At 48.6% G+C, this 22,423-nt stretch overlaps 5 protein-coding genes across 10 annotated transcripts; 3 read left to right on the forward strand and 2 right to left on the reverse strand.

Moving 5' to 3' along the window:
- Positions 1-89: 89 nt before the first annotated feature.
- On the reverse strand, positions 90-4,333 carry FOXG_08119 (uncharacterized protein). 4 transcript variants are annotated; one of them, XM_018386875.1, is made up of 5 exons: positions 4,119-4,333; positions 3,754-4,035; positions 3,566-3,692; positions 1,468-3,347; positions 105-1,392 (listed from the first exon to the last, which is right to left on the reverse strand). In XM_018386875.1, the coding sequence occupies exons 3-4, from the start codon at positions 3,588-3,590 to the stop codon at positions 1,780-1,782; spliced, it is 1,593 nt and encodes a 530-aa protein (XP_018244075.1). In that variant the 5' UTR covers positions 3,591-3,692; positions 3,754-4,035; positions 4,119-4,333; the 3' UTR covers positions 105-1,392; positions 1,468-1,779. The 4 variants fall into 4 exon arrangements, with proteins under 4 accessions (XP_018244074.1, XP_018244073.1, XP_018244075.1 ...); XM_018386874.1 differs by having other exon boundaries at positions 90-3,347; XM_018386873.1 differs by having other exon boundaries at positions 90-3,347; positions 3,754-4,333.
- Positions 4,334-6,046: 1,713 nt separating this feature from the next.
- Positions 6,047-10,290, forward strand: FOXG_08120 (uncharacterized protein). The gene is made up of 2 exons (XM_018386876.1): positions 6,047-6,252; positions 6,443-10,290. The coding sequence occupies exon 2, from the start codon at positions 7,705-7,707 to the stop codon at positions 9,919-9,921; it is 2,217 nt and encodes a 738-aa protein (XP_018244076.1). The 5' UTR covers positions 6,047-6,252; positions 6,443-7,704; the 3' UTR covers positions 9,922-10,290.
- A 464-nt stretch (positions 10,291-10,754) lies between these two features.
- FOXG_08121 (uncharacterized protein) lies at positions 10,755-12,676 on the reverse strand. The gene is made up of 2 exons (XM_018386877.1): positions 12,328-12,676; positions 10,755-12,227 (listed from the first exon to the last, which is right to left on the reverse strand). The coding sequence occupies exons 1-2, from the start codon at positions 12,397-12,399 to the stop codon at positions 11,250-11,252; spliced, it is 1,050 nt and encodes a 349-aa protein (XP_018244077.1). The 5' UTR covers positions 12,400-12,676; the 3' UTR covers positions 10,755-11,249.
- Positions 12,677-15,951: 3,275 nt separating this feature from the next.
- On the forward strand, positions 15,952-19,765 carry FOXG_08122 (uncharacterized protein). Of its 2 annotated transcripts, XM_018386878.1 has the most exons (4): positions 15,952-16,913; positions 17,086-18,808; positions 18,859-18,985; positions 19,035-19,765. In XM_018386878.1, exons 1-4 carry the CDS (start codon positions 16,524-16,526, stop codon positions 19,129-19,131), a joined length of 2,337 nt encoding a protein of 778 aa, XP_018244078.1. In that variant the 5' UTR covers positions 15,952-16,523; the 3' UTR covers positions 19,132-19,765. The 2 variants fall into 2 exon arrangements, with proteins under 2 accessions (XP_018244078.1, XP_018244079.1); XM_018386879.1 differs by having other exon boundaries at positions 15,952-18,808.
- A 103-nt stretch (positions 19,766-19,868) lies between these two features.
- On the forward strand, positions 19,869-21,512 carry FOXG_08123 (phosphatidylserine synthase). Of its 2 annotated transcripts, XM_018386880.1 has the most exons (4): positions 19,869-20,299; positions 20,372-20,467; positions 20,560-20,753; positions 20,812-21,512. In XM_018386880.1, the coding sequence occupies exons 1-4, from the start codon at positions 20,224-20,226 to the stop codon at positions 21,178-21,180; spliced, it is 735 nt and encodes a 244-aa protein (XP_018244080.1). In that variant the 5' UTR covers positions 19,869-20,223; the 3' UTR covers positions 21,181-21,512. The 2 variants fall into 2 exon arrangements, with proteins under 2 accessions (XP_018244080.1, XP_018244081.1); XM_018386881.1 differs by having other exon boundaries at positions 20,372-20,753.
- Positions 21,513-22,423: the final 911 nt, after the last annotated feature.

Below are 22,423 nucleotides of genomic sequence, written 5' to 3' on the forward strand. Positions count from 1 at the left end.
TAAAGACCGGACTCTGATATTCGGCCCCTGTCAGGCTGAGGCGGCGTTCCGCACCCGCTTCCCGAAGCCGGTGCAACGGCGATCACCGATGCAGGCCCGGAGCAGGGGGTTTCCAACGTCAAGTGAGCAATTTGCATCAATAGACTGAACGGCTCTATAAGCACTTTATTATGTGTTTGCAAGAGACTATACAGACGAACAAAGAAGTAACGGCCAAGAGATAATGATATTCAGCCATGTCCGAAACCATCATGACTTCCACCAACCATAGCCAAACGATACAAGACATACATACAGCAAATAGGGGGCTATCCTAATCATCCAAGCGAGGGAAAGACAACAAATTCACGATCATGCACCTGAGAACAAAAAGACAGAAGAAGAAAAAAATGGCTGAAATTACCCGATAGCTCCCCCGTCTACGGCACGAAGATCATCCCGTAACGGTTTAGCAGACGGACATACCGAGAGCTGAACCAGGGCTGCGTAGGCCAATGACGGACGCTACTGCTCAGCCGCCTGGAGCTGAGCGGGGAATTGAGGCTTGAGGAGCTTGGGCCACTTGGATGAACGGTTTTTAGGGTCTTGTTCAGTTGCATTCTGGTGGCTGTGACGAGGGCCTCAGCTTTATCACGGAGGATTGGATATCGTTAGGTTACCATTATGCTGGGCCTGATTTGATGACGATACCCAATCTCCTTGCGCTCTCGACGTGTCATCCAAATTGTCGGTACAGCACTCCAATTACTGCAACAAAGCACATGTACCATGACATAGTTCTCGGAGTCTCCTAAGAACTGTACGCACTCATATCACATACTCAACCAGCACATCCTTCTCTTTTCCGTATCATGTCCGGCAGGCTCAAACTAAAAGCCTCAGAGCCCAAAAAGCCAAAGTCATAAGCCTCCCGAAGTTGAATACCAAACGAGAAACGTCCTCCGTCACTAGACTCGACTATGCCACGCGGGTTTCCGTCCCAAATAAGATAGCTTCAGCCTTCCTATGCAGCCACAAACACCGACACCAACACATATCCACAGTCGCTTGATATCTAAGACAATATGGGGTAGTTTCTTGAACTAGCTCATCCGTTGATACGGAACGCTACAGGAAGCTATGCTCCGCGTCTCCCTCGGCTTCGGTCTGTATCGTGGCATGCTCGACATGTCTCAAGTCCCCTGATCTCTCTCTCTACCCTGCAGAAACACCATGCCATGGCCTCTCATGCCAACTCCAAGAGACCCGACGGCAAGGTCAATACCCATGCCTTGCATGAGATTTACCCGAGCACCCGTTTAATGTTCCCTGAATCAATGTTCTAGACCCGAGCATATGGTTCATGGAATCTATGTGTTGCATCGTGTATGAATGTGTACCGACATCATGAGACTTTCAGTTCAGCCTTCATTGCTCGAACCCCTGATGGCGTGACGACGATTACAAGGTAAAGCCAGAGTTACTTACCAGATAAATCCATGCAACATCTGCAGGTGATAGAAGTCCTAGTCTCAGCTGCCGCCTCATTGTAACCCTCTTCCTCAAGGGTGTCTGATTGATAGAAAAAGCCAAGCTAATCGGAACCGGAGACGGGAATGTGACCCTGGTTAATGTATGTTATGTATGGATACCCTATGTATGCGTGTAATCAACCAACTAGGCAACTATGCCATCTTAGTCTTTCCTGAACCTTGCGCTGACGTCTCATGCTGAGATCCGATATACTAATGCAAGCAAGAATGAGGTTTCCCCAAACCCATGGCCCACCTCAAAATAAGCTTAGGCATTGGTCATATCAACGTCCCCATCAGACACATCATCTTTTCTCATCTGGTAAGCCATCATCACCCACACTAGTTTCATAGCTGCTAGTCGTTGTGTGGTATCAAATAAATCGTACCAGGGGCTCCTCCAAGCCTCAACCTTACCCCAACTTCGCCTGGATGCATCTGGCTCCCGTGCCCCTTCCAGAGCCTCAAGTAGCCGATTAGGTACTCTGACACGGATGACCGAGATATGGTGAAACAACGAGCTCACTACAAAGATATCGTCATAGTTGGCCCCCTTGCGCCTCCCAATGGCTTCGTATTGAGCCTTCTTGTCCCAAGTCGATGATGGAGGTCGAATCATGCGATAGTTGTCGTAGATACTCATGTTTTTGCGAGGTTTCTTGGCGAGTGGCATCGGAAGACCGTTCTCGTCACTAGGTTTCGCGTCCTTGTCGCCTTGTACCAGGTCCTTTTCGATCTCGCGTCCTATGGGCCCTCCAGGACCGCCTCCCCAGCGCTTCTTGGTCGTCCACCATTCTCCCTCACCAAATCGCTTCTCAGTCTTTCCTTCACGTGCGCGATGCTGCGCTGTAATAAGAGCTGCTACGATCTCTCGAGCGAGGTCGAGTGATTGCGCAGTCTCAGGATCAGGTTGAGTGAAGTCAGTTGTACCTCTGGCACTGACGGCGGCGACAGGCCCGTGGACCACACCTGCACGAGCGGCTTCACGGGTTGTGGGACTCTGAAATATAAAAAGGCAGCCAGAGGGGCAAAAAGATTTGCGAGAACCAGATCCTTGGGGTGAACTGAAGTGAAGTCGTGGTTCGGTTCGAGAAGGCGAGACGTTGCACCCAAAGTCATAAGCAACAAGTTTGATGAATGATGTCATCAGGTTATTGCGATATTCAAGTGGCATAGATGATCCAGCGCTGGTTCTGAAGAAGTTTGCGCTCTCATCTGGCTTAGGACTCGCAGGTTTTGCGTCCCCCGAGTTCGCAGCATCGCCGGACGAAGTAACTTCGGGAGAGGCTTCAGGGGAAGGAGGAAGCGGTAATGGCTGAGTTGGGTCATCCCAAAAAGAGGTAAAGGCTTCAAGGCAACGGAAAAACTCATAGGCATTCCCTAAACGAGCCTGTGTCTTTCCTTTGGGGGCTGGAAGCCTTCTGACTGTTCGAAAGGCGTCTTCATTGACATTCGACAATTCCTTCTTGCGTTCGAGGTACACATGGCAGCCAGGAGAGAGGTTGCCATTTCTTAGGGGGTTCCGGGTGGACTGATTCTTCTCTTGGGCTTCATCTGGCGACAGTTTGTCCCAACTATCGAAATCCGGGATGAATGAAGGGTCAGGAATCAGGTCTGTGGGCTTGGCATCGAGGTTCAGATTAAGACCAATGGCAGAGAAACCCGAAGGACCGAGAGCGGCTGTTGATCTTCCGGTGTTGCGGAGAAGAGTAGATAGCGCAGACGATTCATCGATGGTATCGTCGTCCTGAGCAAAAGGTTGAAAGCGAGGAAGAGTGACCGGCGTAGGAGGCGGTACGTCCTTAGGATCAACCTTGCTCTTGGCCGGAATGCCGGCTGAAGAAGACAAAGTTTAGCCAGGGTCTATCAAGGTGGAGAGGTAGGTCGCAAGGTAACAGAATTGTGGGGGAGGGGCAGGCGACATAGACAGGGAAACGAAGTGAGGGGGTTAATGAGGTGTTTTGTGAGGATCAGATGTTCATGAGGATCACAATGGGTAGGGAAGGATGAGGTTCAAGTGTGATGAGAGGCGGATGGAGAGAAGACTAGCTTACCGAAGGAGGTGAAGTTTCCAAACATGGCAGCTGAAGCGCTTGTAGTGGCGCAACTAACAATGTAAGGTACCGCGAGACAGAATGCTTAGGCTATGGATGGAAGCTAGCTATGCTATGGGATGCTATGCTAAAGAGAAGACGACGTCAGCTTTGGTCCAGCGAGGTGTGACATAGCACAGAGCACATACAGTAGCTAGATGTTGATTGGATATGCAGAAGTTGAGTGAGGGCCTCAAGACAGCTTGGCTATCGATGGGGAGAAGCTGATGGAGATGATGAGGTGATGAAGAATAAGTATAAATGATAAGACTTTTCAAGAGAGAACCAAAAGCGATACGCTAGCCAATAGCTATAAAACGGACAATAAGACAAGAGTGTGTTAACAGAGACTCGATCAGCCGATGGAATTGAGCCTCTGGCGTGGAAAGGACAAAGTGCGTTGAAAGACGAAGCCTCAAAAGTTTCGGTGACTGAGGTTGAGTCGAGGTGTTGGTCAGTGCCAAGATCGGCTCGGTCCATGCGGGAGCAGCCGCGGGGTTATTTCAATGCCTACCTAACAAGAGAGCCAACCATAGGCTCTGCCTCCTGAGAGACTAGTTATCTCCTGCTGAAGCGATATGAGAAGAGGATATCAGTTGTCTTGTTTAGGTAGGTAGGAGGTCATGTCGATGTTCCTGAGTGAGCGAATGGATCCATCCATCCATGATATGAGTGAGTTGCGTGGTGCCTGGACCGAAGCCACCACCGCCTTTACCCGGCAAATGGACCCCTATTTCCGCGATTGGTCAGCTGTTGACTGTCTGTCTTCAATGCATCACCATGTGAATTCATGCTTCATGCAAGACAGGTCGGTTCTCATTGGTAATGGATGTTTGAGAGATACGATGAGAGCGAGTGAGCTTTTAAGAAGTTGTTCCATGTCACTTCCTAATCTGGTCAGAGAACGCCAATGGAAGTGCTAGAATTGTTTTGGTGCCACAAACCTAACATACTTTATTTATGGCAAGATCAATGAAATAATAGAAAGGTTTCTGGTATGAGGTATCTTATGACCTGAATTGCTTCTCATGCCAACAGGAAGCATCAGAGCCTAATGCTTTTAGGAAGAAGCTGTGAGAAAATCCACCGTTTCTCGACTGCATTGAACTTCTTCACTCACTCATTCAATATTCGCCAAAGCCGTTTCAAAAACATTAGCGAATAATGAACCCTTCATGAATCAACATACCCTAGACCATAATAGATGATTCACTGAATTGACTAATTCAAAACGTTCCCTAATCTGAGTTCGAAGTTCTCTCCAGGTGTTATCTGCAAGAACTTGTTAGTTACGCTGGGAATAGGTGTCTGAGTGCCTGGTTTATGCTTCACTATAGCTTATGTACTCCTGTCAATCTGGATAATGCAACTGATATACAGCAAATCTTTCCATGCCCCAGATTTTAATCGGGAAACGAACGATCATGGAGAAGATCTTGGCTTTTATGAATATATGGGGATGACCTAATGCCCTCTCTTATCTTTAGTCAAGAGAGAGACAAGAAATACGGAATGCGAGGCAAGAAAAGAGGGCCACTCACTCGATCTTCATCTCAAAGTTGGGTCTCAGAAAAGCAACACAAACAGGGGAGTTAAGAAAAGTTTCCTTAGACTACTTTTGGGAACATGTAAACCAGAGATTGTGATATTGTCAGGAATAGTAAATGTATTTAGAATTGAGAGGATTTGGGACTATACATGCTCAATGGCGAAAGGAGTATAAGAAGCTCGTCTTTCAACTTTTCACACACTCACCTAACTGAATGATGTTCTCATACCAAATAATCACATGAAGCTTTAACCATATATTGTTTAAGAGTAGTATTGGTTAAGTCTAATCATAAGCTCAACCTTAGTGTTTCATGACGTTCTTAAATCAGCGTCTAATCTCATAAACGAAGGATATAGGAGATTTATGGAACTCTTCAGGATGTGTTCATACCGAAACTCTCGTTAAAGTCCCATTCGTCTCAACAATTTACCCGACAACCTGGTAGACTCCTAATAGACTGGAAGCTCACAATTCTTTCTAAAGACCATCCCTGGAATAAAGGATGATCTCCAAGTTTAAGGTTACGGTATCAAAAGCTTTAGCGTCGTCGCACGCCATCAGCTTTATTCCGTCCCATGCTGGTTACTCAGCGGGACTCGACATTACGGACAGATATTCTATTTCGGTAATCGAAAGGCGTCGCTAACAGAGGCACAGACAGATTTTAGATACGAGAAACGGTGACAGTCCGAGTCAGGCTCGAGGCGAAGGACAACAGGGATGTGGGCGGTTGTGGCCCGGAACATGGGTCTAAGAGCGGTAAGTCAAGGGATGCCTGAGCGGATGAACTGATCCAAGCAAGGATCTTGAGAGAGGAGGTTTGAAGTACAACATAGTATTTAACGTAGATGGCACATGGGATTGATAGTGCATGAAGAAGGATTGAACCAGCTGTTTTCTGCTTACTAGCCTAATCTATCTGGTGATTCAACCCTGTTGTGCTTCCTAATGCTGAGCTGTTGGGCTGATTTGTTTGGTTTCCTGTGTGTGATGGTGTTGAGGAGTTGTTTGCGTGTGGTGGCGGTGGTGATAAATATGCCGTCTGTTATTACTTTTGAACTAATGCCGGCATCATCCCAAAGGAGACACATTTCAGGTACGTTATGCAGGTAATATGCACGTTCATTGATTAGCTGCTAGCCAAACAATTCTCAGGAGGATGAAATTTCCAGTCCGTCTGTCATCTTGTTCTAGAGTGAGCTTTGTTTCGTGGGATATTTTGCCGTGCCTTGTCTTTCACGTTCTAGCAGCGGGGCCTTTGGCTAACTTTAGGCGTGATGTACCAGGCTCGGCGCGTTTGCTGGCGGGAAGGGCCACAACGGGCAGGGCCACAGGGAGAAACGGTGGTGGATGTTCAGGTGTCTCAGGTGGCCAGGTACAGGTATTAGTAGCGCTCGGGCGCTAACCAGAACAACTTACTGCTCCTCCTGCCAAGACGATTGACCAGACCAGACTCTGAAATCTGCATCAATCCCCACCTGAATTTCATCTCCTTGCTGAGGCTCACTCACCTAAATCCGCTTCGGGACTTCTTTTTCCATCAACAACATTCTGTCTTATACGCGCACTATGCATCAACACCATCGCGATGCGATGACGCCCACATTGCCGAGACCGTTTTTTAATTAAGGCGTTAAAGCAACCAAGAAACAGAAACAAAAGAAGCAAAAACCAAATGGAAGGATGCCACATGCGGGTGACATCCTTCTAATTATTCCGACCAACTTCCACTTTATTGGAACTTGGATGTCATCCCGACGGGAAAACACCCGCCTGGAACCTCGTGACAAACGCAAATGCAAACATCACACAAGGCCACGCAAGCCAAGAGAGCCAAGGCGTCCCAGAAGTCTGGGATATCAACCTTGTTTATGTTACTCACATCGGATCTTTTGTTTGCTTCTCGGTGCTCGGATACTAGCTAGGACGGTAGGACCTGACTAGTCAGGTAGGTAAGGTAGTGAAGCTCAGACAGCGTGGGGAGGCTGTCGTGCTTCAGATCTGTCGCAGGACAGGGTATTGCTCCTAGCGACGACGAACCCATGTCTACCGTACTTGAACTGATGTATAATGTCAGTTGTATCTGGAAACAGCTAAAACACTAGTAAAGGGTAAAGGGAGTCAAGGTAGGTCGGTTCGGTGCCTTAACGTTAGGTTGACCACCCTCCCACTTAGGGCAATCATATTGTCGTTTCATTCTCTCTCACACTTTCTGTCTTGTCTTCCTTTCCTTCTCTGTTTCTGTTTCTCTTGGTGTCTTTCCTTGTTTTGCGCCCTCTACATTCTCTTGTCGTACCCTTATTCACTCATTCTCGTTTCTCATCACGGTATTTGGCCGTGATATCTACATTCTCTTACCTTCATTACATTTGCGAGGTGACTGGGTCATCCATCTACATGCATATTGCCAGAGAGTAGATGGCCATAGGGGCCCTATGTTAAGCTTTTGCTCATTTATCAGACTTTTTGCCTCTGTTCACGGTTGGGCCAGGCTCCGACTCCAGCTCTCACTAACAGCGACTGGCATCGCGAACGCTTCTGGTCGAGGATGTTAGCCCTCCGAACACGGGCTTTGTTCAACTTTATATTCGGAAGACAGTATGCCGGCATACCACGAGAAATCGATACCAACAATACACACTCGCTCGAAGAACGAGCACCCGTGGTGATCACTAAGACGAAGATGGAGTCTCGTTATGTGGTCATCCCCGAGCCTACCACCATCGTGGTTACATACCATGTCCCAACCAACGCTACAGAGAACACCGACAGCGTTGAGTTGCCGCCGGCTTCAACTGCGCCTGCTGCAGACCTGACATCTGTTCCCGCAGCGGATCCTGCTGTAGATACCCCAGTATTTGCATCATTGATTGTACCTACAACGCAAGAGGCCGAGCCCGTTCCAACGACTGTACCTGAAGCTGGAGGAGAGGCAGCGCCTGAAACTAGTGACGCAAATCTGAACGAGACGACAGTTCCCATCGAACCGATTGCTCAGCCAACTTCTCAACCACCCCCACAGGAAACGCCCCAAGAACCCCCAGTGGTTAATGGTCCTGACCCGGTAACAATACCTGTTCAGCCAACCACTGAAGAGCTGCCTAAGGGAACACCAGAAGATGCTCGATTGACAGATGGACCGGATCCGGTGACAACACCTGTCCAGACAACGACGCCGCCGGCACCTCAGGAGACACCACAGGATGCCCGATTAATCGATGGACCAGACCCCGTAACGACGCCTGTTCAGGCGCCCAAGGATACTCCAGAAAATGCTCGACTCATAATCGAGACTGAGTCCTCATCATCATCATCCTTGTCCTCGTCTTCGACATCTACTTCGGAGGTTCTCCTTTTTGATACTGCGTCCTTCACCTTCACTGGTCCTCCATCTCGGTCAACGACCCTCCAAACCCGATCTGTAACCAGAACTGCTTCTTCCGCTACTGAGACTACTGAAGCATCTGATAGTTTCGTTTTCGATGATGGTGAGACGGGCGCTGACGGAGCTGCGCCGGCACTTAGTACGGCGAGTCTAGCCGACGGAGGCCTTACGACCATTGGCCTCGGTGCGACTGCTGGAAGCGACCATGCCTCGAAAACTGAAAGTCCTGATTCAGCTGTCAAAAAGGACTCCGACAATGCAGGCCCAACTCCAGTCGTTGTAGGCAGTATTGTCGGCTCCATCGTGGGATTGTCTTTCCTGGCACTTGTCATCTTTTGGCTCATCAGGAGACGGAGACAGCAGCGTCGAAGGAGCACTCTTCTCACTCCGCTCGATTTCCCTCAAGGCGGATCTGGCAAGGAGAAGTACGAAATCGACAATCATTCGCTCGGCCCAACGCCTCGCTCTGTCAAGGTCGCTGCCGCTATGAGCGCCAATGCTAAAAAGATTGGTCAACGGTTCCGACAGTCCATGAGCTCTTCTCATGTCGACATGAGCCGAGGAAACTCTCAGTTCGGCGCCGAAAGCCACAGCGCGTCTACAAACCGCGCCCCGAGCCGAGGGAGCGCAGCTCCTGGGCAACAACAGGGATGGTGGTCACGACTTATTGAAGAATCGAGCGTCGTGGACCTCGCAGCAGCCCCCCCTGTGCCGGACGATGGTTATGATGGAAGACGAACTCCTAGCCCCAACCCTTTTTCTGATGCCAACACCATTCGTGCTGCGCCTCGTGGGGACTCATATGGTCACGGTAGCGTCTTGCCTCACGGTTCTCTTGTGCCACCCCCACTTGCCCCTGCTCGGCCTCATTCTTTGGATAACCCGTTCGCCGACGAGAGTTCCAGCTTGTCTCCTGACCCCATGCAACCGCCACCGATGGCCTATAGAGAGCCAGTCGATCAGAGGCAAGGCCCGACCATGTCGCGCAACCTTACACCTCAATCGACAGGTGACGGCGTGAGGCTAAGGCCACAGGAAGTTTGGCGCGGCAACGTTCACTCAAACCCCTTCGACTTGGAGCTCGATGGCCGACACATGTCTAGCATGGGACACATTCAAAACATGCCACGCTATACTGCCGCCAGCTCCTTCTATAGCACAAACCGCCAAACCGTCAGACACTCTCGGGCTGAGAGTTACACTTCACGATATACCAGCGGAGTGAGCGACGTTAGCGAGTGGCCTCCTGTGCCTCCTCAACCTCGTGTACCCAGTATCTATGGCCGATACGATGGATCTGACTTTCCCCCCTCACCTCGACACTCCCGAAGTGAGAGCGACGGCAATATTCTGAGACGACAAACCGGCCAGGCGATGTGAACCCTCATAGCAGGGACACGGAGATTCACTTCGTTCCCTCTCGGCGGAGGACCAACATAGTGGTTCTCCTGGGATACTCATTGGCTCGCTGTAAGACTTGGGGGTGTTTAAAATAGAAGATGGATAGATGGTGTTGATGTTTGATGTCAGCGTTTATGCTTATGATACCACGGAGCTAGGCTTCTCTCCTTCTTTTTCTTTAGAAGAACGCACACTGCGCGAGGTGTCGCTAGAGTCAAAATCAGAAAAGCTTGCTATGCTCCGCCGAGACTTTAGTTTTATACCACTATTAATACAATGTGCTGTTCGTGTCATTTTAACTCTGGGCGTGAATGTGAAGGCGCTCTTGATTGACATTGCATGATGAGGTTACAGGCGTAGTGTAGTGTTCAACTGTGTATGGATGGATGTTAGTAATGCATCAAATACGTGGTGCTTCCACTTCTGGCAGGTTTTGGCAACCATTATTGAGCCTCTAATCGAGTACATGTCTCGAAAGTACTGTTGAACCCCTCTTCAATCCACATGATGCAGTCCATCCAACCAAATAACACGCTTTTTCCATCCCTCGGGAGTTCATGACATCAGACTCAAAACTCACACTTGTAGCATTTCGTCTAGTGATTGGCTCTAGATGGTCAAAAACGGGGTCTCGGAGGCGCGAAACAGACACGACATAGCTACGCGCCAGCTCTTTCGCGCGTAAATTGCCCGTCGCACGCGCGCTTGGACACGGGTTTTTATGCGATGACCTACCCTTGCGTGGAGGAGAAGGTTATTTCCTCACTCGTTTTCGTTCCACATGCAGGCATTGGCAGTCGTATGATCAACATTCTCAAGAACGACTCAGTAATAATGTGAATTTTGAACTCGAAATAGTTAGGTACTAGTAGTAAAGTAAGATGATAGTCACATTGTCCATAAGCCGTTCCATCAATCCATCCAGGCAGTGCCCCCTATTCTCCTGAACCGGCCCATAATGTAATCTGTTTTAACAATTCTTCACCTCAAACAAGATAAGAGAAACCAACCGCTGAAAAAAAAAACTATCCTCCTGGTCTCGCTTGGTACGAGACTTGGTCTTCGATAACCTCCCTTGAAAGACCTTCTTTCATGCCATTGCCGTTTATTCTATAACGCCGTCGCAAATAATGGGAAACCCAGACATGTACAGTGGTGTTACTGTACGCCACGAATAATCGAGGCCAATTCCAAATAGTGAAAAAAAAGTGCATGCGTGAGTGTCACAACAAGTGCTGTCATGGTATCATGTCCACAAAGAACTCGGATCATATTCACACCATTTCCCCAACCCTTCATACCGACGCTCAGTCGAACGTGAGCCGCCTTTGGGTACCGCTCACGGGTGTCCTAGTTGTCGTAATTGAGATTGGTGTCTTGAAGGGCTTTTGTGCTGGGCTGGGTGTGATATTGACAAATTCGGCAAAGTCGAAAGCTTGACTGGGGGTGGTTGGGAAGAGGTTACCCCCACCAGGCGTCATCATCATCGAAGAAGGTAGATCCATCTGCTTGTTCTTCTGGGGAGGGGTTGATGGGGGCTCCATTCGTGTTCGAGTTGAAGTTCTGACAGCTGGTGATGGCGAAGCAGCGAGGTAGAGAAGTAAATCTGCTCCCTCCTCACCAGTTTTGCCATTGGTCCCTGCACCGTTTTCGCCCTTGTTCCGCTTGCTAACAGACCTGGTGCGCATAGGTGGTGTGCGTGGAGGAGAAGAGCGGATATTGGTAGGGTTGAATGAGTGGATGGGCAAAAGATCGTCATCGTCATCGGAAGGTGCAGCAAAATTGGGTGATGTCAGCTCACGACTCATCAGACGCTGCTGGAAAAAGGAGACATCGGGTCCTCCCGACGTAGTAAAGTGTTGTTGCCGCCTGGGCTTGAGGGGAGACGATCGTGTTAGTTGATGCGAGTTCTTCCATACACCATTACTGCCAAAGGACTTGTGTGCCGTAGGGGAAAGTCGGAATCGTTTGCTAGGGCTCGATGATACATCGTGAAAGGAGGCGAGGTATGTGCGCTTGCGGTGTCCCGTGCTGCCGTTGCTGGAGCCTACCGCATCGGAGAACAGGGGCGCTTTGAGGGGAGAGCTCATGAGTGCTCGGGACGGATATGGGAGATCGGATGCGCTTGATGACGAGTCGGAGAGGACATCTGTAGGCTCGGTCAAACGTTTCCTTCGCATCTCCTCTTCGACTTTTGGCTCGATGGAGTCGAGTGTGAGGTCTTCCCAGCCATGCTTGGTCTTGAATTTTGCGAGGGCAAGGCGGTTTTGCAAACGTCGTGCAATCTTAAAGAGTGGAAATGTCAGTCAATGCTTGCCTCATCAGGAGTAAAAAAGAACAGATTGAATTTTCACTAGTAAAAAGTCAATGGATCAAGTTACTCACTTTGCTCACTTCTGCACGCTTCAGCACACTGTCGACGACATCTTCTGGCTGCTTCTTCCACGGCGAAGACATGATGCTTCTACGCTTGCACTTGTGCTCTACTCTGCTCTGCTGCTAGGGGCAACCGCCGTGAAATTTGAAATTTGAAGTCGAATCGATCGATGTGTTGTGTAAAGTTGGAAAATAATATTGGTTGATCTTTGATGCAAGTTTGTGTGTCGAATGGCAAGAAATCGAGTCGAAATGGTCAAGGAGTGAATTGTGGTGAGTGGTGGTTAAAGTGGCTTGGGTGCGTGAATGAAGAATCCAAGTTAAGTTGGAGAGAACAGAGCAAGCAAACGCAATCTCGAGGGACCGTTACAGTTGAGTACTGTACCTTATGAGCTGGAGCCTGCTAACCTGGTCTTAGTGGCACGCACTAACACTGCAGTTGCCCGTCATGAAGTACTAGGTACTTTGGCCTTGGTGTAAGCGGACCTGCCCTGTGAGGGGGGCTCGTGCCACTACGGCCGGGTAACGACTCACAGTAGAGGAGAAGCTGAACTGAGCTGGAAACTTTAGTTTGGCTTCTTTGTTCACGGCCTCGAGGTCTTGGAGCTATCTTTGATTGGCTATTGTGATAATACAATAATGGTTCTTGTTCTTTACATTTGTATCTGCAGTTGATGTTCATTCGACGAATCACTGAAAGAGACTCCCAACTTGCACCATCGTTTGATAAGATCATTAACATCAGATCCAAGACGTCAAGGAACTCTTTTCAGTAGCCGGTCGCTGGGGTCACCAAGTAAATTTGGTCACATTCCTCTGGAAACGAAACCCGAGTTTGCTCGCTAGGCTCGATCTGCCCTGGAAGTTTTAATTAGACATGTATCTGATACTTGAGTACTTTAGGAAAAAGTATTTATGCATGCACTTTGCACACGAGTCTCAGCCAATCAGATGCTTCAAATTGGCCCCTTCTCACTCGATCTGACGCTGCTGGGCCAGCAAATGGACCCATTTGTCGTTTCCCAGCTCTCTGTCACAGGCTTCAGCCAGCCTCAGGCTTGAGGTAGTCCATGGTATGCGAGAAAGACTATAAACTCGGTAATGTCTCTTGATAGGCTTTTCACGACAAGCGAAATGCAAACCCCTTAAACAGATCAGGCCAACACAAGCTATGGTCTCTCTACATCTGTCAAGTCTATGAAAGTTTTATACAAAGCTAGGTTACTTATACTGGCGTCAGCCTTTGTCCAGGCTGAACAAACTCCTTTGTTTTGTAGTCCATTGCTCGGTTTGATTGGCTGCAGATTCTCTGAGGGCTGACCAAACTTGGTCAATAATGCATGCAAGGGACCGGCTGACGGAGTATAAGCTTGGCTCTATATCTTGTTTCCTCCACCTGTTTGAAAAGGAGTTGATCGATTGATGATTTTTTGTTATCTTCTCTAGACTCTCCCCTGTTTTCGCTTTTGAATGAATTACGTTCTTGGCCGAGTGTATTCAGCACCGATTTGCTCGAACCTCTAGTAAGTTGATATGAGGAGCTTCAACAGCGAGTTGTCTCTTGTCTCTTCTCACTCATGATAACTAATAAGATGGGTTATGGCGATGAATAGGGATGAGGGCTTGCATTTTGGTTTACTTTTATTTTGCGAATGCATTGACCAGGTTATCAAAGCTCTGTTAACTCATATTAAGTCTAGCTATGCTGATCCATACATGCTCTCCTTAACAATTTCGTCTATTGGATAACCCCACAACTCACGTTCGTTGATGATTCAGCCAGCCAATACGACAACACCAATCAAATTCCGTAAATACCCACAAAGACCATCAAAGGAAACGATCTGTAAGTCGACTGATGGCATTGCATCGCAATGTCAATGAGAGTTTAGAAGAGACACATCGTTACTCAATTTGAAAGCGGGGGATCCGAACTCTGATTCCCAACAGCGTCAAAAGAGAATATGAAAATGCCGACAGCACAATTTATTCGGCTTGCATAGGAGTCGGAGTCGGCGTCGTGCTCCCCGATGAAGTTTGTTTGCTGTCTCGGCAGGTCTCAAGGGATTTATATCTCGTTGATGCAAATCTGGAATGACGAATTCACAAGTCAGCATCTTGCTTGCGACAACTCAGACAGCGTCTTTGCTTTCAGACCAAGCTAGTACACCCACGTTATTCCCATAACACGAGGCGTTGTCGTCAGTTGGTCATCATCGTATTCATCAGCTCACCCTCCTAAGATGGATGTTGTTCAATGGTCCCCTCATAAGCTGCATTTCGCATACGTGGACTTTTTGCTTTCGGTTGATAGTTGCCCGCCATTATTAGCATATGTTAATCAAGTCAGGATGCAGGACATTTTTGCAAAGTTGCTCTCCCTTGATCAATTTTTACTTCCCTGTTTACCGTGATGTGGGATCAATCGGCTTATGGTCTCGAAACAGGATAGTTTCGAGTGAGGAGATAAAGTATTACCGACATTATTCAATTGGTGTTGCAGTGGAGGGGGACATGGTGGTGGCCTTGAATAAGCCTCGAATCTGAAACGAGATGGCCAAGTCTGTACAACCACTATCTTGAAAATGGGAGAAACCTTGAATCCCATTGATTCAATCACTTCTGAGATAGAGTGTTCTGTGTAATGCGTTGGCTAGTCTAGTTGCAGGCGCTAAAAGAACTTCTGCATGGCCTTGCAATCATGGATGGCACCATCAATCAACTGGCTCGTCCCCTGGAAACACCCACCAACAGTCTTGATGTTGAACGTGGGATCTTGAATGGAAACGCAATTTCGTTGGATGGTCTACTATCGGCGGCGGCACGGGATGGCCCCGCCTAGACAAGGCCAGGGGCTGTACTATTATCTCGACGTCATCGAAATTGAGGACTGATGGTTTCAAAATAGCAGCGACTTCGAATATATTATCAAAGGATTGCGCGGTGAATATTAGCCGAATGCTACGATTGCTAGCAAAGTTGATGAACACCAGTGCCTAAGCGAAGACATTGGATGCCGACCAAGAACTACCATTAGCTGCTCTAGCTGCTGGGATCACTTCAAAGATTGAGTTCCCGCTGGATGCGGCTGGTTGAATTCAATATCAAGCTCCACTGAACTTGTGGTTGTATGCAACTTGGGCCTCGCTGGAGCCCACCTAGATCACGATCGCTTTCAACTCGGCACGTTGTGAGTCTTGGCCCATCATCTGTGGCCTGCCCATAAGCTTACAAGGATGAGTCTGTGACATTTTGATACTGGATCGACCCGAATTGATCAACAGAGATAGACACTGTTGGAGTATAATGTCTCAATGTTCCCGATGGGTTATCATATCATTCCAATACTGCCGTCTTCCGTCTTCCGTCTTCCGTCTCCCAGAGTGATTCAACCTCTCTCTCGCTCGCTGTCAGTGGCAGCAACAAGTAAGCCACCATCTGGTTGAGCACGCTTGCAACGGCCGCAATAATAAATCGCATCGCTGCAACCCACCAATTCCAGCGGATCCCCCGGCCCAAGCTTGAGCACATCCTCGTTCTCGGCGAGTGCATTAGCAGCACCAGCCACTTTTTGCACGTCTTTGGATCGATTGTGGCCGTCTTTTCGTCCAGTCTGGCCATACAGAACATCTTCCGTCATCTGTCATCACTCGTTGAGTGTCTAGGATCCTAATAAGATATCCATCCTTCTCCGTTCTCCGTTGAACAGGGGTGGAAGGGGACATTTGAGGGTTATCTTTCCAAGGCAGTGAAGAAGATCCTGGGAAACGAAACTGTGGATTTCCATTCATTTGTTATTTCTCTGTTGGTCCTTCCAGAAACCATATTAGGTTCTCATCTCTAAAATTTTGCGCCTTCCCCCTTCCTTTTCCTTCGATCGACCAAGAGGAAGTCAACTGTCGACAACTGACAGCTTCCACTGCTTCCATTCTTGTTACACCCCCCATCGGGATCTCACTCCACCTCATTCATCTAAACTACCACCCCATTCGTTCCTCCAGACTTGCAATACGAGCGCTCTCCTCTCTTACTCTGTCGACCACCGGTTTCTTGGGTACTTCAATCTCAGTCTCTCCCTCACTTTTCTGTCGACTTTGCCTTGGTTTCTTGATCCGTCTCTCGCTTGCCCACGACGCAATTGTCATACAACTTTGACTCTTATTTGGATACGTCTTGGAAAAGGCAGGTCCTAGTCGCCGGCGACAATGGCCCCGACCTTCCTCAACAACCTGCGCCGCCGATCGAGGGCCAGTTTCCGAACCAATCGTTCAACCGACACATCCAGTGATGGTGCTACAAGTCAAGCAACATCGCCCTCGAGCGGTTCCTTAACGCCGCCTTCGATTGATCACCAGTCAGATCCTGCACTTCATCTGCAGGTAAAAGATCAGCAGCAACTCCAGCGTCGACAGTCTCAAATGTCCCAGAGCCAGAGCCAACTCAACGTCCCCACGCGACCGCCGCTATCGTCCAACTCCAACCGCAACAGTGTTTCCGGAATGTCGGGTCTTGGTGCGCCTTCTATCAATGGAAGACAGACTCTTCCAGTGTCACCATACGCTCCAAGAGTGATCAACATCACCGAAAATGCATGGGTATGTCTTGGTGTTTTGCTTTTGAGTTGTTTCTATGGCTAGTGGGCTTTGTGGCGCGCATGCAAATGCAAGCCATATCGTCAGGGGTTAACTGGTACAGAGCTATGCCAAGACTTCCAACAAACATAACTCGCACAAGAAGAAGTTGGAGTGTTGCGCTAACCGTCACCAGGTCTATCAAAAAGTTCTTCTTGTTTATGGCACAATCGGAAATGCCGCCGAGAATCCCCTCGATGGCACCCTTAATGTTTGCCGACTTGACGACAACTTCCCTGCGATCAGCTGGCCCGTTTGCAACTCGCATTTCAAGGCACTGGTGTACCTTCAACCGGGTCCGAACAGATTGCGCTTCGAGTTCTCAAGTCCGAAACTTGCGAACAGCAACAGCTCCAACCCAATCCATGCTTCCTACCTTACTGTTCACATGCTACCCGTGACCAATTCACCACCTTTGCAGCTTGCGATACTCGTTGCGAAGGACTCTCCCGAAATATTTGATGCCTCGCCCGCCCGAGCCGAAAAGGAAGGAAATGGACTGGAAATGGCCGTCAAGAAGTTCAGAATGGCAGCGTACCTGTGGCAGGCCTTCACCTCGGAACAGATGTGGCGGAACAAGCTTGGGCGACGGGCTTTCCGCTTTGATGAAGAATGGACAACAGGCTCGGCCAATTATCGTGACCAAGAGAACGGTACCATGCGCTCCGAAGCCCGTGTGCATATTATTCGCTCCGACAAGACCCTTGCTGAGATTCGAGATCTTAACAAGGCCCAGCAAAACGAGAAGGCGACCGATAAGGGCGCTTTGTACGGGATCGCTTCAGAGGCCGTCAAGAAATACTTCAACCCGCTGCCGGGGCAAAAGCTATACGTGTCTTGTCTTCTCTTGGATTCTCATTGGGATACGGCAGCAAAGACCGTGACCGGCCACGCCGCTCTTGGAGGAGGGGATGGTGATCTCCAACTCGCCATTTTTGGATCTCACTGCCTTCACAGTTACCCTTCCACTTTCGAAGAGGTTGTGCCTGCTTTCACTGACTGTACTCCAACGGATACAAACCATGTGGCTAATGACTGCAACGAAGCGGGCAGTTCTTGGGAGGCTGCCAATATCGGTATTGGCGCTCATATGCATGAGACAGGCCATCTATTCGGATGTCCCCACCAGGAGAGTGGTGTAATGCTACGAGATTACGTGGTGCTAAACCGTACATTCGTGGCTCGAGAGGCCTATTGTACAAGGACCAAATCCAAAGGTGGTCTTGCACTCCAGGCCGACGAATGTGGATGGCACCGCCTCGACTGCTTGCGTTTCCGAGCTCATCCGTCTTTCCGCCTTCCCAATGATCCTCCGATGAACCCTGACGGTAGTGTTCAAGCCTTCCTTGTCGAAAATGGCAATGTACTTGTTATGGCGGCCACAGGAATTTTCTTTGTTGAGATTTATGCAGACGGTGACGATGTCTGCCATGCTTGGATCGAGTATCCCACTGATCAAGGGACGCCCTCCCGGCAAATCACGCTCAGCGAAAGTGAGCTGCGAGGCAGACTGCCCGAGAAGAAAAGAAAGGGATCTCTCAAAATATCAGTCAAGTCTTACGGGGGAGGATCACTTGATATTGACGATTACAAAAGGTTTATTTCCAAGGAGTCTCTCATTAAGCTACCGAACGGGAAGAGTGCTTTCCGAAGCCAGAAGCTGGGTAGCTCTAAGATGGATGGAAGCCAGCCTACGGAAGCCATCTTTACGAGTGCTGTCAAGCAAGACCGAGTTCTATCCCGAGTGGTCATTTATCACGGTATGGCCGTGGACGGAATGGAATTCATTTATGACGATGATTCCAGGCAGTTGTTTGGAAAGAAGGGCGGCAAAGAAGGGGGAGATACCTTCGAGTTTGGTAAGTTCTTACTCATTGATGGACCGACAAGGATCTAATAGGAGACGTAGATGTTCGTCGTGGTGAATACATCAGTGGCTTCGTCGCGCGATCTGGTTTTTGGGTCGATGGCATACAAATTCTGACGAGTTTGGGTCGCAAGTCGCCCGTTTATGGAAATGCTCATGGAGGAGATGCGTAAGTTTATTCTTGTGTCGCTACAAACTTAGCTGACCCTAGTCACTAGGCACACTTTGATACCTCCTCGAGGATACATCATTTGTGGCGTTTCCGGCTCCTGTGGCCAGTGGTTAGATGGCTTCTCGGTTCTCATCACGCGATGAGCAGGAGCAAAACCACTCGATGTCCAGATTTTTGCACACTCATTCTACAGGATAACAACCAGCCGTCTATGGATAAACATTAATTGTTAATTATGAAGTATGGGAGAGACACGCCCTACCTGTCTTACAGCGGCCAGACAGATACCGCAAGCATTGTTCGGGAATTTTATGTGATACCGGCGTTGGGGTAGTTTTCTTTTGTTTACCGCCTCTGAAAGGAGGCTACACACATTGCATACATACACGCTTGCATATCAAGTTAAGGGGTAACGCATACACAGCATACCATGAGCAGACGCGGACCTGAATAAACACCGTAGGGGACGTCTGATCTTGAAGTCTTTATCGCTCTACGTTCATTTCGACCGTTTTCTGCATGTGTCTAGAACATTTGTGTGTGTGCTAACTATCATAGGTTTCATTTAACTTCGCTTAATGATGTGACGGTGAGCGAGCTTGTGCGAATACGATGCGAATCTGACATGTGATAGTCTACCCCAGAATTTGTTGAGCTGTTGATCAACTTGGTGACGTTGGAGATCCGGTACCATTCTGACGTTCTCCGTATGTAAGATATAGATTCACAAAGATATGCGAATGTGACCATGAACAACCGCCTTGACCTTTGCGTGTGACGAACTGTTGATGGCTAGTGACTTATCAGGAACGGTTGAGCGTCTAAGCCATTGCTATCACGTGCAGCTGGCCAGCACTAGCGCCCACAATGACGGCATCCACCTGAGCAAGGAAAGCAGGACGTCCCGCCGCGAAAGCAGCAAACGCGACGTCGTCCTCAACGTCAACCACTTGTAGAAAACCTACTCTCTTTTCCCTTCTGCAACTTCACACAACCACCAGAAACATAACAAGTTCTGAACCGCAGAATATCACTCAACTTCGCATTGCTAGTATTCTTGCACGCTTTGAATATTCTCCTTTCGCATCCATCGACACCGCTTCCTGCCACCACAAAGCTTATTACGATTGTCCATTTCCTGTATTCCTGTACGGAACACTGCTGAGGTCGACTTCTCGTTCCGTCCGACTCTATCAACCCTCGCATTAACCAAAAGTCGTTGGAATCGCCGTAGAATGTCTAGAAGGAGCAACACCATGTCGGGCTCCAATGGAAACATCCCCAAGGACCTCACATCCTCCAACAGCCCAGGTAAGCTTTAGCCAAGGATGTAACAATTAAGCGAGTTTAGGCTTCAAGAACTGACATTGATCTTCTGTATAGCAATTGACAAGCAAAAGACTCTTCTTTCTGCCGATGTTGGGCACTTCTCTCTCGTGCGGGCCATGCACCTTGCCGACTTGATTACTCTCATGAATGGTATGTACACCTTGACTACGGAATCCGTCGCATTTGACATGCTTCGTTCTTCAGAAAAATGTGACGGTTTGCTAACTCTAGCGTCGTCACAGGTGCTTGCGGTGTCATGTCCATCTTCTCCTCGCTACGATACGCACTTGGCGACCCCAAGGATTTTGACAACCTCTGGCTTGCTCTCTTCTTCCTGCCTTTCGGTCTGTTCTTCGACTTTTTCGACGGCAAGGTTGCTCGATGGAGGAAGAAGAGTAGTCTCATGGGCCAAGAATTGGATTCTCTTGCTGATTTGGTATGTCTCAATGCGCACATTGTCACTTAATATGGTCACTAATAGGAATACTGTTCAGATCTCCTTCGGCGTCGCTCCCGCTATGGTCGCCTTCACTCTTGGTTTCCGTTCGCTTGCCGACACTGTTGGTCTTACCTTCTTCGTTCTGTGTGGCCTCACTCGCCTCGCACGCTTCAATGTTACCGTTTCGGTTCTTCCGAAGGACGCCTCTGGCAAGAGCCAGTATTTCGAAGGAACTCCCATTCCCACTTCGCTCGGCATGGACGCTATCATGGCCTATTGGCTCTCGCAGCGCTGGGTTCATGACAACCTTCCCTTTGGTGTCTGGTTCCAGGGTTCAGCTTTCGAGTTCCATCCTGCCGTCATTCTGTTCATGATCCACGGCTGCCTTATGACCAGCAAGACCATCCGCATACCCAAGCCTTAAACGATAGCCGATATTACTATTTAACATGGTACGTTGGCTTGGTGTAGTTGCACTGAACGATTGGGTGGAGTGGGGGTCATGTAGTCTGGATCTGAGCATACGTTTGCCTTCACTGGAGGTGTCATGGGATCGAGTAGGGGGTTCAACAGGAAGTTCGCAAGGACAAACATGTAGAGACAAAAGGGGTTCCGCGCACACGGTTGGAGATATTTTCATTTGGGGTTTGGGGGTTTGGGCAGGACATGATTCACGCAGCTTATTGAAACAATGGTAGTTCATGATACCCATACATTCCTTATCTTGGTGCTTGGATTTTATGTGACAACTTTGAATCAGTTTCTGTTTATCATAAGCATAGCATTGTGGATAGATGCGTAGTACATGGCCATATCGAGTCGCTCGATGGTCTCAACTATGATCTGTTCGTATGACGTGACAGGCTTGATGTAACATTGTACTATGATAAAGATGTGACTGACATAGTCGTGATGCGGAAGCATGGCTCTCGATGATGAGGTCTACTTCATAACGAAGAAACAGAGTGCCTGTTCTAGGTCTCTATCATTCATTCAGAACTTTGAGGCAGTGAATCTCGCTTAAGTGAGTGGATATTTGGAACCTAACAGGATCTGAAGTTGGACCATTAGTCCATTGTTCCTGTTGAGCGTTTCCAAGTATCAACCAGCATAAGGTTTAAGAAAAGCTTGGATGTACTCGCAGGTTCTCTGTTTCTAGATGTAATGACTAGGCATTGGAAGCTGGGTATGACCAAAAATAGAGCCATACGTGATGCCTACGCACAATCTGAGGCTCTGCGGTGAGTGGATCAACAAACCATGATGAGGCTTGGTTGCCGAATTCCCGGTACTGAATAAGACTGGGAGGACGAGGCGGCGGAGAAGATCTTCATGAAGTGGAGGCAATTGAGAAAACCACATAATTTGTCTCACAAAAAGACCAGAACGATTAAAAGTTTGAGTCTTCACCAACTTGATACAGACCAATCAACGCCATCTCTATCTGAAACATGTTGTCAGAGGCGTCGCAGCTAGAAGCCCAAGACCCAAAGAACGTGTTCAGGGTAAGACATGGGTTGTGATATGTTGAGGCTGTGCTGTTGAAGGATCCTTGGCTAGGACTAACGGGCTCCAGAGAGTGACGGGTGGCTGTGCTGTTGATGATAGACAAGGATGGGGATCTGATCGCCGGGAGATGAGAGGAATAACACCCAATTGGGTTTTTG

Source organism: Fusarium oxysporum, chromosome 4, assembly GCF_000149955.1.
Source record: "Fusarium oxysporum f. sp. lycopersici 4287 chromosome 4, whole genome shotgun sequence".
In the NCBI taxonomy this organism is placed as follows: Eukaryota; Fungi; Ascomycota; class Sordariomycetes; order Hypocreales; family Nectriaceae; genus Fusarium; species Fusarium oxysporum.